Raw genomic sequence first — 14,271 nt, 5'->3', positions numbered from 1 at the left:
CCCTCCAGGCAATCTTTTTTCTCTTTATTCTCTTGGCTCTCGTTCTACCTAAACAGCTCCCCTACCCTCTTATAGGCTGGTCCTTTTTTTTTTTTCTTCAACCTGAACGTAACCAAGGGCATCCTTTCAAGATGCAACTCTTACACTTCTGTTTGACTCCTTCCTCTAAACCACTAACCCTTTGGTATTTTTTAAATTACACTTTGAAAGACTATGAAATACAAGACATAGAGAAGTGCTAAAATAAATACGTGCAATTTAAGCACTGATTATAAAGCAAATGCTCATTCCTTCCTGAAGCTTCAATAATCAGCACAGTGCTGCTGGCTCACAAATTGGGACTTTTAGCCCCCAGTTCCAGGAATTAGGGATCTCAGAGGTAGGCTCCTCTAATTTCCTTATTTTCTAGACAAAGAAATGGAGACCTAGAAAGGGGGTGGGGCAGCCCCAGTGTGCAGCATCTCCAAATCCTGTTCCATGATTTCCTTTCCATCTTACTTGAGCTGCCCTGGTGTTTCCTCCCATGGACTCTATGGATACTGCCCTCGTCGGATGTTTACAGGTCTGCCTCAATCAGAGCTTATTCCTGGAGTCTGGCTCTTACTACAGGAAGGCAGCCAGGAACATAACACAATGCCCTGGCTGCAGTCTATAGAAAGATGCCCATTAAACACTTGGGGTGAGACCACAAGCTGGAGAGTGACAGATCTTCTGCGGTTTAAGGCCAATGCTGGGGTAAATGTTTTGTGTACATAAGTGATTCACAAAGAAAGCACCTCAATAAACATCTGTGTGATCAGTAAATTTATAGACAATCTTAACAGATCAATAGTAGAGGAAGAGAAAAGAAATGAGGCTTGTGGGCAGCAAACACTTCCTCCCTGTGTTCTTCGCTGTCAGTCTGGCTAAATGACAGGGAGGACAGTGGATATAAAGCTCCACCTAGTGCTTTATTTAAAAAAAAAAAAAAAATCTGACATAAATCCTATAAAACATTCTCACAAATCTTCAGGATTCTTCAACTTTTCATTCTCATTCTGGGGTAAGGAAGGGCTAACATGTTTTCCCCATAAACATACATTATAAAAGGCTAATTACAAAACCGTTTCTTCTACATTTCCTTACCCCTTATGATAAAGGTCTCATTCTCAGAGCGGAAGGGTTAATTCTGCCTCAGCACTGTAACAGCAGTTACCGTACACAGAGTTCCTGATAGATGTTAAAACCTTTAACACATGCTATCTCATTTGGTTCTGACATTTTCATGACAGGATCCAGGCATTTCTTTATGTACTTCCCACATTTTGCAAGTTTTCTGCCTTGAGCATGATTTATTTTTATAATTAAATAAACAAAATAAATGCTGCTGAAAAATAATTCTCATAATTATTCTGGGCTTCTCTAACATAGAGCTCTCACTTGTTTCTCTAGATGACGGTCCCCACCTATGCTTCTCAGTCAGTCCTCAGGGATCACCCCTCAGGACTGGACACAAACAGAGATCCACCATCTTCCTCGCTGGTCCAGAGTTCTGACTTCATCAGTTCTGCTTTGCTCCCAGATTTCTCCTCCTCGCTTGTTCTTGGTCTCCATCCCCCACTTCACCACGTTGCCCCTCACCCCCCACCCCCACCACAAACAAAAGATAAATAAAACCAACACTGCTTCTAAAGGGTTCACAGCCGATCCTGACTTTTGGAGCATGGGCAGCTGTATACCAGAGCCAACCAGTTCAGGCTATGTCTGAGGAATGGACCCCATGAAAAGGCAGATGCCTGATACCTGAATGGGGAACCAACAGGTACCAGCAGCAAAATCAGCAATTCCAGCCTCCTTATTTAGGCTGCACCAACAAGAGATCACCACCTCTTAGCCTGTCTGTCCCATTATCAGTGCCTTCTCCAGGTCAGAACTGTCTCACTCATCACTGTCCCTTGTCCAGGCACAAAGAGAATGCCCAGAAATGCCTGCTAAGTTAATGAGAAAGGACCTCCTCTTTTTTGCATCAACCTTTCTTCTGAATGAAAATAGCAACTGAAGTGAGCACACGGTGCAGGTCTGGTCCCCCTGCCTGGACGGCCCCACATCTGGTTCACTCCTATCCACCTTTCAGACCAGAGCTCTAACGGCACTTCTTGAGTGCCCTTCCCTGGCACCTTCTTCCCCTATCAGGCCAGGTCTTTGTTATTATATATTCTCATAACATCCAGTCAATTCCTCCATGGTACCTGTCCAAGTTCACAATTATTTATTTATGTGCTTACTTGATTGTCTGTCTTCCCAATGGGAAACAAGCCACATCTGTTTTGCTTACCCTGTATCTCTGGTACCTAGCTCAATGCCTGGAACATAAGTGGGACTCAATAATCAGATGTTGAACAAATCAAAGCCAATGGCTTTCCTTTTAACCTAATAAGGATGCAGCAGGACATTTATTTATCCAACAATTGAGCACTGCCATGTGCAGTGTTCCTTGTGAGGCATTAGTGATACAAAGATGTATATAGGACACAATATGCATGCTCCACAAGGGCAGGGACTCCCAAGTACTGTAAAATTCCTAATGCCTTGGTACACAGCAAGCATGAAAATAATCAATAGAGACACAGTCCTCACTCTTAAAGTCTAAGGTTCATTTTATCTGTCTCTTACTTATACCAATAACATCTAATTGAATTGAGGAAGCAGGGAAGCTATGGAATCAGCCCCAGAGCTCCGAATCATACCTACTATTAGTGGACTCCTATCAGAAGGCTATGGAAACCACAGCATCACACACAGGTTATTTTTTGCCCTTAAAGACGCTTAATTTTGAAATTTTTTCTGTTTAAAATGTACTTTCGGGGTGGGGGGAAACTAATAATTTCCTGTGATAAGACTACATTTATAATTTAGATAAAACCAATTTTATATCCCGCTGCAAGTTGTACATTGTTTCTTAACACTGTTAGAGACAGTACTACTTCAAAAGTCTCCTGAAAGCCATGGATCCCATAAAAAAACACAGAAGCCAATTCTGCCCTCACCCTACACCAGCAATAAAGCATTCTGCATACCATTTCAGAAGATCCCTGTGCTCCCTGAGCCACCCACAGTCCCGGGTTAAGAAACACTGAGTCAGACAGAAGGTGGAGACTTAGATCATGCCAGTTTGATAACCTGATAGAAGTATGTATTTAATCCCAAACACCTCTTCCTGGGTCACTTGTCATTTATCTATCACAGGAAATGGGTGATGCTCTCTCTTAAAACATGTGCTATCTGTCCCAGGAGAGCTGGTACCTGATCTGGTAGAGAAAGTGGAGAAAGTGGAGAGTGGCCGTGAACATGGGTGGGAGGGAGGTGGGACAGTTTGCCACTGAGAACTTGGGCTTTGTAGGTGGACAGACCCAGACTTGAGCCATGGCTATGCCACTGGCTTACTCTGTCAAGGAGGGTGAGTTGCCTTATCTCAGCCTCAGGCTCCTCATCTGAGAAAATTCCAGTAGTCCTTACGGGACTACTGTTAACCAGATTGCATGATATTAAGCATATCAAGAGTTCAGGAGAGTGCCCAACACATGAGGTCTTCTTAATAAAAAGGGCAGCCATTACATGTTATTATTAGTATCTACATTAATGGGGCACCTGGGTGGCTCCTTTAAGTGTCCCAACTCTTCCAGCTCAGGTCATGATCTCATTATTCGTGAGATCGAGTCCCGTGTCAGGCTCTGTGCTGAGAGCTTGGAGCCTGCTTGGAACTCCTGCTCTGCCCCTCCCCTATTCATATTCCCTCTCTCTCTCTCGAAAATAAGTAAACTTAAAAAAAATCTACATTCTTATCTTGAATCAGAGACAGAGTTACCCTCTGAACATGTGTTGCAAGCAACAAGCCATTTAAACAACATCCATTTAACACATAAGAACAGGAAATAGGCTGTGGATAAGAAACAGGAGCTGATTTCCAAGTTTGGCTTAAGAAACTGCTGCAAAGGTCAGAATCCCCACTGGGCTGGAGTCACAAGTGCAGGAGAGATGGGTTGAATATTAGTAGGTCTACATGGCAGGGGTGAAGTATGTTGTGTGAGGGAGTGGGTGGGTATGAAGAGGTCTGGTATACTGAGGAGATCTTGACCCCAAAGTCCTCAATGCTAAACAAAGAAATCTGATACAAGTCCATCTTCCTTTTTTAGAATGCTTGGGGCAGGGTCTTTGCTTTATTTAGTTAATGATTTAAAAACCTGAGATTTACACAGGACTTTCATGATAACAAGATACCTCTACAGCTACTATTTTATTTAATTCCCAAAACAACTGTCTGAGATAGGTATAGTAGGAATTATCACCTCATTTCACTGATGAGGAATCAGGACCTAGTTAGGGAAAGTGACTCATCTAGAGCCAAGGGCCCAGCCTATTAGGTGGCAACAGCAGCACAGGAACACAAATCTGGAGTGACTCTTGTTTCTCATCCATCTCTGTAGCATGTTCAACACTGAGCACATAAGAAAATCTATAAATGCGTGTTGACGTGAACTGGCTTAAGGAAAGCAGACGCCTGGGCAGAGGTCAAAACCGGGCAGGCCAAATGAGCACTGGTGGTGATGATGATGATGATGATGATGATGATGATGATGGTGGGGGTGGTGGGGGTGGTGGTGGTGGTGGTGATGACGATAGTCATCAGGAGAGCAGCAGCTACTTTAAAGGCATCATCTGATTTCCCTCTCTACAACTCTGTCACGTTAAACTACCTTGGGTCACACAGCAGAGGCAGAGCCAGGATGAGAGCCAAGGTCTGCGGGACTCCCAAGCCCGCACTTATAACCACTTGAAACAAATCAACATTCTATTTAATTTCTGAGCCTTCTTATTTAATTTGTTCAAAGAGTTCAGGCTCAAACTCCCTCAAAGATCACTAAATAGAATTAGGCATTCTGGTTCCACCATCAGAGTATTTTTCTAAAATGTAAGAAACAAATTAGTAGCAGAAAATCCAAACAAAGAAAACAACCAAGGAAGACCAGCTTATTAAAATAAAATAAGAAGGTAGCGGGCAGTGCTACCCTTGTGATAACCAGCAAAATTTATAGTTCACTGCAGAGAAAGAGCGCTCATAAGTTTCCTCATGAAATCTAATATAAAAGGTAGGAAACAAACACAGAAGTAAAACTATAGCCTGGTCTAGTCATAAGGAAAACTGAACTTGGCTATACTTAGCTACAACTTTGCCAAACTGACAGAGACTCAGCTTACCCACCATTACATGACAAACATCAGCAAAAATGGACCAATACAAGTGGCTCTCGTCCCATTCATTCACCCCCTCATTTACACCACAGCACAATGATGGTAAGCATTGACTTTAGAGTCTGAAATTCCTGGGATCTGACCCCACCTCTATCACTTACTAACTTTATACCCTTTGGGAGTTTTCTTCAGTTCTCTAAGCTTCAGTATACATGCCTGTAAAATGACCTCATATGATCACTGTAAGGATGAAGTCACTATGTAGACACTATGCAAAATTCTGTGAATAGAGTAAGAGACAAGACTGATGAAGCCGCTGCAATCATAGGGCCTAAGATCCTAACACACACTAACTACACAAATGATCTGAGCAGAGAATGAATTTCAAACTAATTCTGCTATTAGGTCTTAAATAAAAATGTCCCCAAGAACAAATACACCCAAATGCCAAAGAGTTTTCTGTTTCTCCAAAGAGCAAATGGTTAGGATTACATTAATTTCAAGATACTGCTATTTGGTTTCTGTAGTGTCTTTTTCTACAGGTAGTTTGAAGTCTTGTACATTCACTTTAAGTCTGAAATAACAAATCCCCACGAAGCAATCAATGGCTCAGAATTCCATCTCACCTTAGGCAGGATTCTACAGTGAAAGGGTCAAATCTTCATTCAGGTTTAATCTAAGAAACTCACCAGCTATCTCTTTTATGGCTCCTACTTCTTCCAAACTAGCCTTACGTATCTGACTTATTCTCAAACATCTCTGTGTAGACATAAAAAAGAAACAAACAAAAAAACAGTTGCTCTCACATACTTCTTGAATTAAAAAAATGCAAGGCCTACAAATTCATTTTTTTTCCAATTTTCTCCCTCTAAACACAATGCATAGTACAGTTATGAGTATGAAAGTGTTGTGGAGCTCCTAGGACCATTCATGATCTCCTGGAACAATCTATTTAAAGTGAAAATCCTGGGGCACCCAACTGGCTCACTTGGTATAGCACGTGACTCGATCTGGGGGTTGTGGTTTTAAGTACCACACTGGATGCAGAAGATTACTTAAAAATCTTTTTTTTTTTTTTTTTTTTAAAGTAAATCAAAGTCCTTTTAGATCTTTTATCAGAAGTGGAAACAGGGGCACCTCGGTGGCTCAGTCGGTTAAGTCAGGATCTCTTGATTTCGGCTTACGTCAGGATCTCACGGTTCCTGAGATTGAGCCCCAGGTTGGGCTCTGCTTTGACAGCATGGAGCCTGCTTGGGATTCTCTCCCCCTCTCTCTTTGTCCCTCCCCTCTGCTCACGTGCATGCATGCACGCTCTCAAGTAAATAAACTTAAAAAAAAAAGTAGGAACAATCTATCTCAAGACAATGACCCATAAAAGGGGAGCAACTCAATGGACAAATAATGAGTTCTGATGTATGCTATTAAATTTTAGACTAAGAGCAGAGATCTAAAACTTAAAAAAAAATAAATTATATCAGTTCCATAATAAACTCAGGGGAAAGAGAGAGGAGGGGAGAAGTAAAAGGACTGAAAAGAGAGAAAAGGAGAAAGAGGTAAGTAAAGATAGACAAAGAGAAAGATGTATAGAAAAAAGGAAGACACACAGGCAGAGAGGAATACAGACCTTTTTGAGCAACACACCCATCTGGTGGCCATTTCAGATATTGCCACACCAAACTTAATTCCTGCTGCAATTCTGCAATGAGAAGAGGCAATGCAATGGAGTGGGAAGCTTTGGGAATGTGGAGTCAGAAGGCCTGAGTTCCACTAGGGCTCTTGTCACTGCCCAGATAGTACCAGTTGGCCAAGACTTCTATAAGCCTCAGTTTCCACTTGGAAACCGACTTGGCCTGCATACCTCACAGGGAACTGTGAGGGAGAAATGAGATACCTATAAAAACTATACAAATACCAGAAATTACAACATCAAAACTGTTAAAACACAACAACAACAAAAGTAGGTAACTGTTTTCTCAACTGGCATGTGAGGCAAAGCATTCCTAATTCCCACCTTAATCAGAAGCCACGGTTTTTAAGAAATTAAAAAATAATGGAATGGGATTTCAGTAAGTTACAAAGTCAATGCTCCCTTTCTAAATTCTAGACCAAAAAGTTAAAAAGCTAGTTTCCAAGCCATTCACAAAGCAGGGATCCCCTCTTCCATGTCTAGAGAGGGGACGTCAAAGCCACAGATGATCAGATGCACTTTCTTGCTGACGGAGGCACTCCCACCTCGTGCAGTCCACATAACGCAGCGCTCATGACTGAGCTTACAGTGATTTTCCTTATTTTTGAGCTGGCAAATTATCACAGTGACTGAGGTCCTTTGCCAATAATTGGCTCAACTGTTGCCTATATTTCCCTTAATAATTTTGGCATTAAGTATTAACCTACTAGAGTACAACTAATCATTGCTAACTACACTGTATCCCACCTTTTAGCAGAAAAATTTCATTCTCGTGTCCTGGTCAGTATGTAGGCTTTTCCACACTGTGGGTCAATTTCAAGAAAGATTACGATCTTTCTCACCGGAGACTATGGGCAAGTAGGGGGCATTATCCAAAGTGTACCCCCACCATGCAGAGTTCTCCAGGACCAGAAGGAATTATGTATCTAGGCACAAAATTTGTGTGCTGTGCAGCACTGTCTATCTTAACTCCTTGAAAGCATAAGCCAAAAAAAAAAAGAAGAAAAAAAAAAAGGAAAAAAGACATTAGACACCTCGAATCTGGCCTATGGAAATAAAGGATTCATATATTATTAAAGTGTTTCAAGGTACTGAAAACCCAAAAGATAAAACCTTCAGCTGGACATTATTTTAAGCCTTGACCAAAGCCATATTAACTCTCTAACTCTTCTTTACAAAACACCACTTGGTATAAATTCAGCAGCACATTCATTTGTTCACTCATTCAACTAATTTTTTATGCCAAATCCTGTTCTTATGCTGGGGATTTGGCAGTAAATAAGATAAAGTCCCCTCTGCTGAAGGTTTAGCTCGGGGTGGGGGGGGAGGGGAGCATCAAATAAAGATCTAAAATAATGTTAAGTAACAATGAATGATATGAGGAAAATAAGACAGGATAAAGAGATCAGGGTGTAAAGGGTTGAGGGAGCAGCTACTTTAGACACTGTAATTAGAGAAGGCCTCTCTGATGGTATGATATTTGAGCTTAAGACTCACTGAGGTGATGGTGACGCCATGTGGACATCGAGAAGAACATGATGGGTGGAGAGACAAGCCAGTGCAGAAGCCTGAGGAGTGAACATGCTTAGTATGCTTGCTGTTTGAGAACAGCAAGGAAGCCAGGTTGTGTAAAGTGGAAAATGTGAGGGGGGAAAGTAGGAGGTGCAATCAGAGAGATGGCCAGAGGTCAGACAGTGCAGTGCCCTGTGCACCAGGGCAAAACCTCTTAAGTTTTATTCCAAGAAACCAAGAAAAAAAAATTGTGGAAACAGGGAGACATGGAGTCTACTGGAACATTCCAGAAAAGAAGTGAAGGTGATGGTTATACTAGGGTGTTAGTAAGAAGGGGAGAAAAGTGATCAGATTCAGGGTGTATTGTGCCAGCGGGGCTGGGATGGACCAAGATGTGGTGAGAGAAAGAGGCGCTCAGAATAAGCAGGGGTTTTGGCCTGAGGAACCACGTTCCAGAAACTTGAGATGGGACACGAAGAAAGGAGGTTTTGGAGGGGAGGAAATCATCAGCAAATAAGAGGCAGCTTCCTCTCGTGTGAACCAGGCTGAGGTGGAAAGAGGAACTCAGAGCTCACTTGGTTCTGTGCCCTGTGCACAAACCCATCATCCATGAAAATGTTACTGAAAAGTGTTCATTTGATAACTGCTTGAAAAGCCAGAGGAGAATAACCATAGGAAGAGCCATCAATTCTTAAGCCCTTACTAATTACCAGGCACCATCGTAAGCACTGTATACATATTGTAGTTACAATCCTCACATATGAAAGCACTTAACCACAGTCCCTGGCACATGGGAAAATACCATTAAATGTTATCCGTAGTACTTGTGAAGTATATAACACTTTAAGATGAATAATAACTTTAATAGTTATTTCATTATCTAGAGGTTCTATTTCTTTTTCAAATCCTCAATTCATTTTATATTAGGATATCCACTGTTCCTCAGGATAATAGGTAGGTAGTTTTTATATTTCCTCCTTTCACAAAGAGGTTAGCCATTCCAAGGTCTTAACTTATGCAAATACTCCAGATTCAGCTGCCTCCCAAACACCCAAAATCATATTATATGTCTTCCTGAGCATTAAAATCAACAAGGTTCCACATTCCCCTGTTTTAGCACTTCACACACACTAGCTTTGAGCTACTGTGATTCAGGTACTTGGGATTTCTTTTTTTTTTTTTCTTTCAAGTTCATCCAGGTATTTAAACATTTCCTGGGTTATATTTTATTTGCTACCTCCAAGTGTTTAAAGCATGGTAGCTCGAGTCAGCTTAGTCTGACATATAACCAGAACTGGAAGTCTACTGTTATTTTACATATCAGGAAATTGTGCCTTAAACAGATAAAATAACTTCAAATTCAGATCTGATTTCAAGTCTATGTTCCGGTCAGCAGACAATGGAATTTCTCCTACTCATATTACATTAATACAAAGAGATGCTGCCTTTTTTTAAAAAAAAATTATAGGGGCGCCTGGGTGGCTCAGTCGGTTAAGCGTCCGACTTCGGCTCAGGTCACGATCTCGCGGTCCGTGAGTTCGAGCCCCGCGTCGGGCTCTGGGCTGATGGCTCAGAGCCTGGAGCCTGCTTCCGATTCTGTGTCTCCCTCTCTCTCTGACCTTCCCCCGTTCATGCTCTGTCTCTCTCTGTCTCAAAAATAAATAAAATGTAAAAAAAAATAAATAAATAAAAAAAATTATACAAATCAGGGGTCCCTGGGTGGCTCAGTCAGTTAAGCGTCCAACTTTGGCTCAGGTCATGATCTCACAGTCTGTGAGTTCGAGCCCCGCATCAGGCTCTGTGCTGACAGCTCAGAGCCTGGAGCCAGCTTCAGATTCTGTGTCTCCCTCTTTCTGCCCCTCCCCAGCTCAGGCTCTTTCTCTCAAAAATGAAAAAAGTATATATAAAAATTTTTTAAAAACTATACAAATCATAAATGCCACTGAAAGTGATGAAAAGGAGTGAGTTCCCTTCATTAATTATTAGTTTCATTTCAGGGAATTACTGACCATAACAACAAATATTGAAAGTTAAAGGACAACATAGAAATCACGAAACCAGAGTCCTGCCACCACCTAGCGGCAGGACTCTTTGTGTTTTACTATATCTTCTAAATAAGGATAATAATTCCATTCCTAGAGTTCAAAGGTTGGGAGAGGCAATGAGATTTGATGCACAGGATAGACTACGTAAGAGAATACTAGGAAACAAATACAAAGAAAATATTATTATTACTACTACTAATGTATTGTAAATGTTCATAGTTTGATCAGGAATGGTGAGACAGTAACTGAACAAAACAGTCTAAATTGATGCAAATGTTATTTTACCTTCATGCTGCAAGCTAATTCCATTAGCTTTTTCGCGTTTTCTTCTGAGCGATATCTCTTCGGAAGCTGGACCCTGAAGAACTTCAAGGCACCTTCAAAATCTGTCAGCAGCAAGTCGTCCTTGGAAGTCTTGACGAAAGAAAGAAAACACAACCATGGACAGAAAGAGGTCTTGGCTATGAAGATGCACAAGAAGCACTGTATAACACGAGCACCTTTACAATCCCCAGAAGATACTTCTTAGCTGTTGCCCAAGCCACTTGCCCATTAGCTGCTGTCAGGGTCAGGGCTACAGCACAGCTGCTTAGAATGAGATCGAGACCAAGATCCTGCAAGTGCTGGACAGGGGATGTAACTCAATTTACAAATAAATGTGTACCTTTAATAATCCAAGGGCGACATTAAAAATAACACTTATTCCCTGGAAGAGAAAACACAAAAAGAATATTTTCAGTGTTAATATCTGGACTATTCAGCTGTCTGTCCCCAGAATGCCCCAGAGTTTAAGATAAAGTATAAAAACTTAAGTAAAGAAATGGAATAACTTGAAAATATCTTGGACAATAATAATTACAGGTCTGCTACTAAAAAACATCTTAAAACAGACCCAGTCTCCCAATCTTCTAAGAACTTTTTTTTTTTTTTTTTTATGTTTATTCACTTTTGAGAGAAGAGAGAGACAGAGCGTGAGCAGGGGAGAGGGAGGACACAGAATCCGAAGCAGGTTCCAGGCTCTGAGCGCTCAGCACAGAGCCCGATGTGGGGCTTGAACCCACGAACTATGAGATCAGGACCTGAGCCCAAGTGAGACGCTCAACCGACTGAGCCATCCAGACGCCCCAAGAGAAGAAATCTTTAGCCCTATTCTCACATTCAACAAGAACACTTTTCCAAAGTATTCTATGCTTCCCAACCAAAACATAAGAGTCATAAAATTGTGATCTCTCAGCAAATAACTGCAGGTGGCCTTTTCCCTTATTGTGTGCTGCCCCGCTCCAAATACAGCAGTCATTCTGTGTGTGAGCCCTCTACCCCAGAACATAATCTGCTCAGGGCTCCCTCCAACCTGCCTCTCCCTCAGCTACCACTTTGGGAGTGCCAGGAACAAAGAAAAGGTAAGAGGAGGCACTAAGACCTGCTAAATTCTTTAAGTTTCTGGACCTCAGTTTCCATAACTAATGTTCTCCCAAGGGTTTTCTATGCTAATTAGCTGAAAAGTTTATTTAAATTACTTGGCATGCCAGGAGGCCCTTAGTAACTACTTAAAACAAATGGTTGTTTATAATACTGAAAAACTATAAATCTTAAAGGGTTGACTGAGACTAGGAATTGGTTACATAAATTATGGTATACCCAAAGAATGAGATATTTGGTAGCAGGTAAGAATAATGGCATATTTGGTAATAGTGTATCTTACAGTGTTTCAAGCTGGGTAGAAGGCAGAAATTCTTCAAGGGATTTTTGTATGCCTTGAATATGGCATAATTAAAAAGAAGGAAGGTGCAGATGTGTGTCTATAAATGTTCAAATACATGAAATGAAAAGAGGTTACCAAATAGCATATATAGCATAATATTTTAAAATATATACCTATAGAACCATAATATACATTATTACATAATACTCCATATGAAAAAGTTATTCTATATAGAAATAACACATGTAAATCAATAAATGCACACAAAAAGCTGAAAGAATAGACACCAAAATGTTAAAAGAGTCACTCTCTGGAGAGTGGAATTAGAAGTATTTTTAGAACTTTTTGCTTGTTTTCTAGTTTCTGTAATAAACATATATTATTGGGGTGCCTGGGTGGCTCAGTTGGTTAAGCATCTGACTCTTGATTTAGGCTCAGGTTATGATCTCATGGTTGTTAAGATTAAGCCCCTCGGCAGGCTCTGTGCTGACAGCATGGAGCCTGCTTGGGATTTTTTTTGTCCCTCCCCAGCTTGCACACGTGCTCTCTCTCTCAAAATAAACAAACAGACATATATTATTTTGGAAATTAGTTATTCTTTTCTTAATCACCCTGTCAAACCATGCTTGGCAAAGACTATTACTTACTCTAATATCTTTTTTGTTTTAGTAACAGACCCTCCAATTTTTAGCAAATTCCTACCCAGTTTTTAAAAACTCTCCTTTGTAGCTAGATACCTAAGTTCCTGCCAATAAGAAATGAAAATTCAGGTGGAACATCTAGGAAGTCTCTTTTAAAGGGGGACACACCCTCCTCTGTCCCCTGACAGGTTACTGTCAACCTTCTGGTTTCTTTTATGTGAATGAAGAGAACTAAACCTCTACCTTAGTCACTGTGACTTTGAGTTTCTTCAATAAATGCAGCCAAACCTAATACTAATACAAATGTCTAGTAGTGGTTTTCGTTTTTCTTTTCTTTTTTTTTTTAAGCTGAGAGCACCTTTAACAAAACGTGATCACTCGCTTTAACCCAAGGTAGCATTACTTAAATCTGGATTTTTGAGCATTAAAATAAAATAACTAAGAACAAATTCCGTTTTGAAGGAGCCGACATGGGAGAGCACTGTAAACAAAAGCTGAAGTGTTCTGGCCTCTGATACCTACCTCACATAAAAGCAGGTCGATGATATGGAAGACCATGTAGAGAGGGAATTTTGCAGTGAAAAGTGTAAGAAACCACTGGGAGGCATACATGTGTGCTTCAAGGCTTATATCCAGGAAGTGGTTGTACAGGTCAGGGATGTATTCCTGAAATAGCAAACTAATTAGTTTTGGGCACATATGCAGCTGTTCAACTCCCACTCATAAATCTGCCAGGAATAGGCCAAAAAAGTCACATATTTGTGTTTTCCTACAAACCTCCAAAGTGCTCAAAAGAACACTTATCATCAAGTATTAAGCAGGCACTTGGCTCTCTTTTCTGGTCCACAAACTAGCTCTCGAGAGGAATCCCCAAGACGGTGACAAATATTTGGAATGCAAGTTTTTCTTTCCAAGTTATGAAATGTTTGGGAAAGTTTGTTTCACTTTTATTATGCTATTCCTAACCAGTCAGCTTCAGAGCCTTGGCGGGTATTTCTTGATTTAGTTTGCTATGTTAAAGTCCCCCACAAAGTCATCTGATCTTTTGGGTGTTTATGAGATTGAAAAACCAGCTCACACCCATTCAGGTTCACACCTTATTAATCTTGGCATTGTCATCACATAGTGAGAAATGAAAAATATAAAACCAGTCCTTAACGTTGGATGGCTAAGGCAACCACCACTGCTCCCTGGCACCAATTCATGGATCCAGCTCTCCCCAGTCCCGTACTCTTAGTGGCGAATGCAAGCTGGTTTCTCTTTTTACCTGCATGAGTCGCTCCAACTGGTAAAATTTGCAATGCAAATCTTCAAAGTTTTGCTTGAAAAGTTCCCTGAGACCATAGTCAAACATGATCTTGACCAGAACACTGAATGCCTGTTCTTCAGGCATCTGTAACAAACAGGGAATGGGGTGGGGGTGGAGGTGGGGATCACAAAACATATACAGAAGTT

At 41.0% G+C, this 14,271-nt stretch overlaps 1 protein-coding gene across 4 annotated transcripts in view; it reads right to left on the bottom strand.

The window, feature by feature from the left end:
* The window catches only part of RABGAP1 (RAB GTPase activating protein 1), a 177,520-nt gene that overhangs the window by 17,474 nt on the left and 145,775 nt on the right, over positions 1 to 14,271 (bottom strand). For all 4 annotated transcript variants that reach the window (XR_007457309.1, XM_049628522.1, XM_049628513.1 and 1 more), the window contains 4 exons: positions 14,084 to 14,209; positions 13,339 to 13,482; positions 11,138 to 11,179; positions 10,759 to 10,887 (listed from right to left, as the gene is read on the bottom strand). Coding sequence is in view for 3 of the 4 variants with exons in the window: in XM_049628522.1 (XP_049484479.1) it covers positions 10,759 to 10,887; positions 11,138 to 11,179; positions 13,339 to 13,482; positions 14,084 to 14,209 (441 nt within the window). In the remaining variant the exon portion in view is untranslated. The remainder of the gene's footprint in view (positions 1 to 10,758; positions 10,888 to 11,137; positions 11,180 to 13,338; positions 13,483 to 14,083; positions 14,210 to 14,271) is intronic.

The sequence above is a fragment of the Panthera uncia genome, chromosome D4 (assembly GCF_023721935.1).
Source record: "Panthera uncia isolate 11264 chromosome D4, Puncia_PCG_1.0, whole genome shotgun sequence".
Lineage (NCBI taxonomy): Eukaryota > Metazoa > Chordata > Mammalia > Carnivora > Felidae > Panthera > Panthera uncia.
The sequence above is the reverse complement of the archived record's forward strand: the minus strand, read 5'-3'. Positions and strand labels throughout refer to the sequence as shown.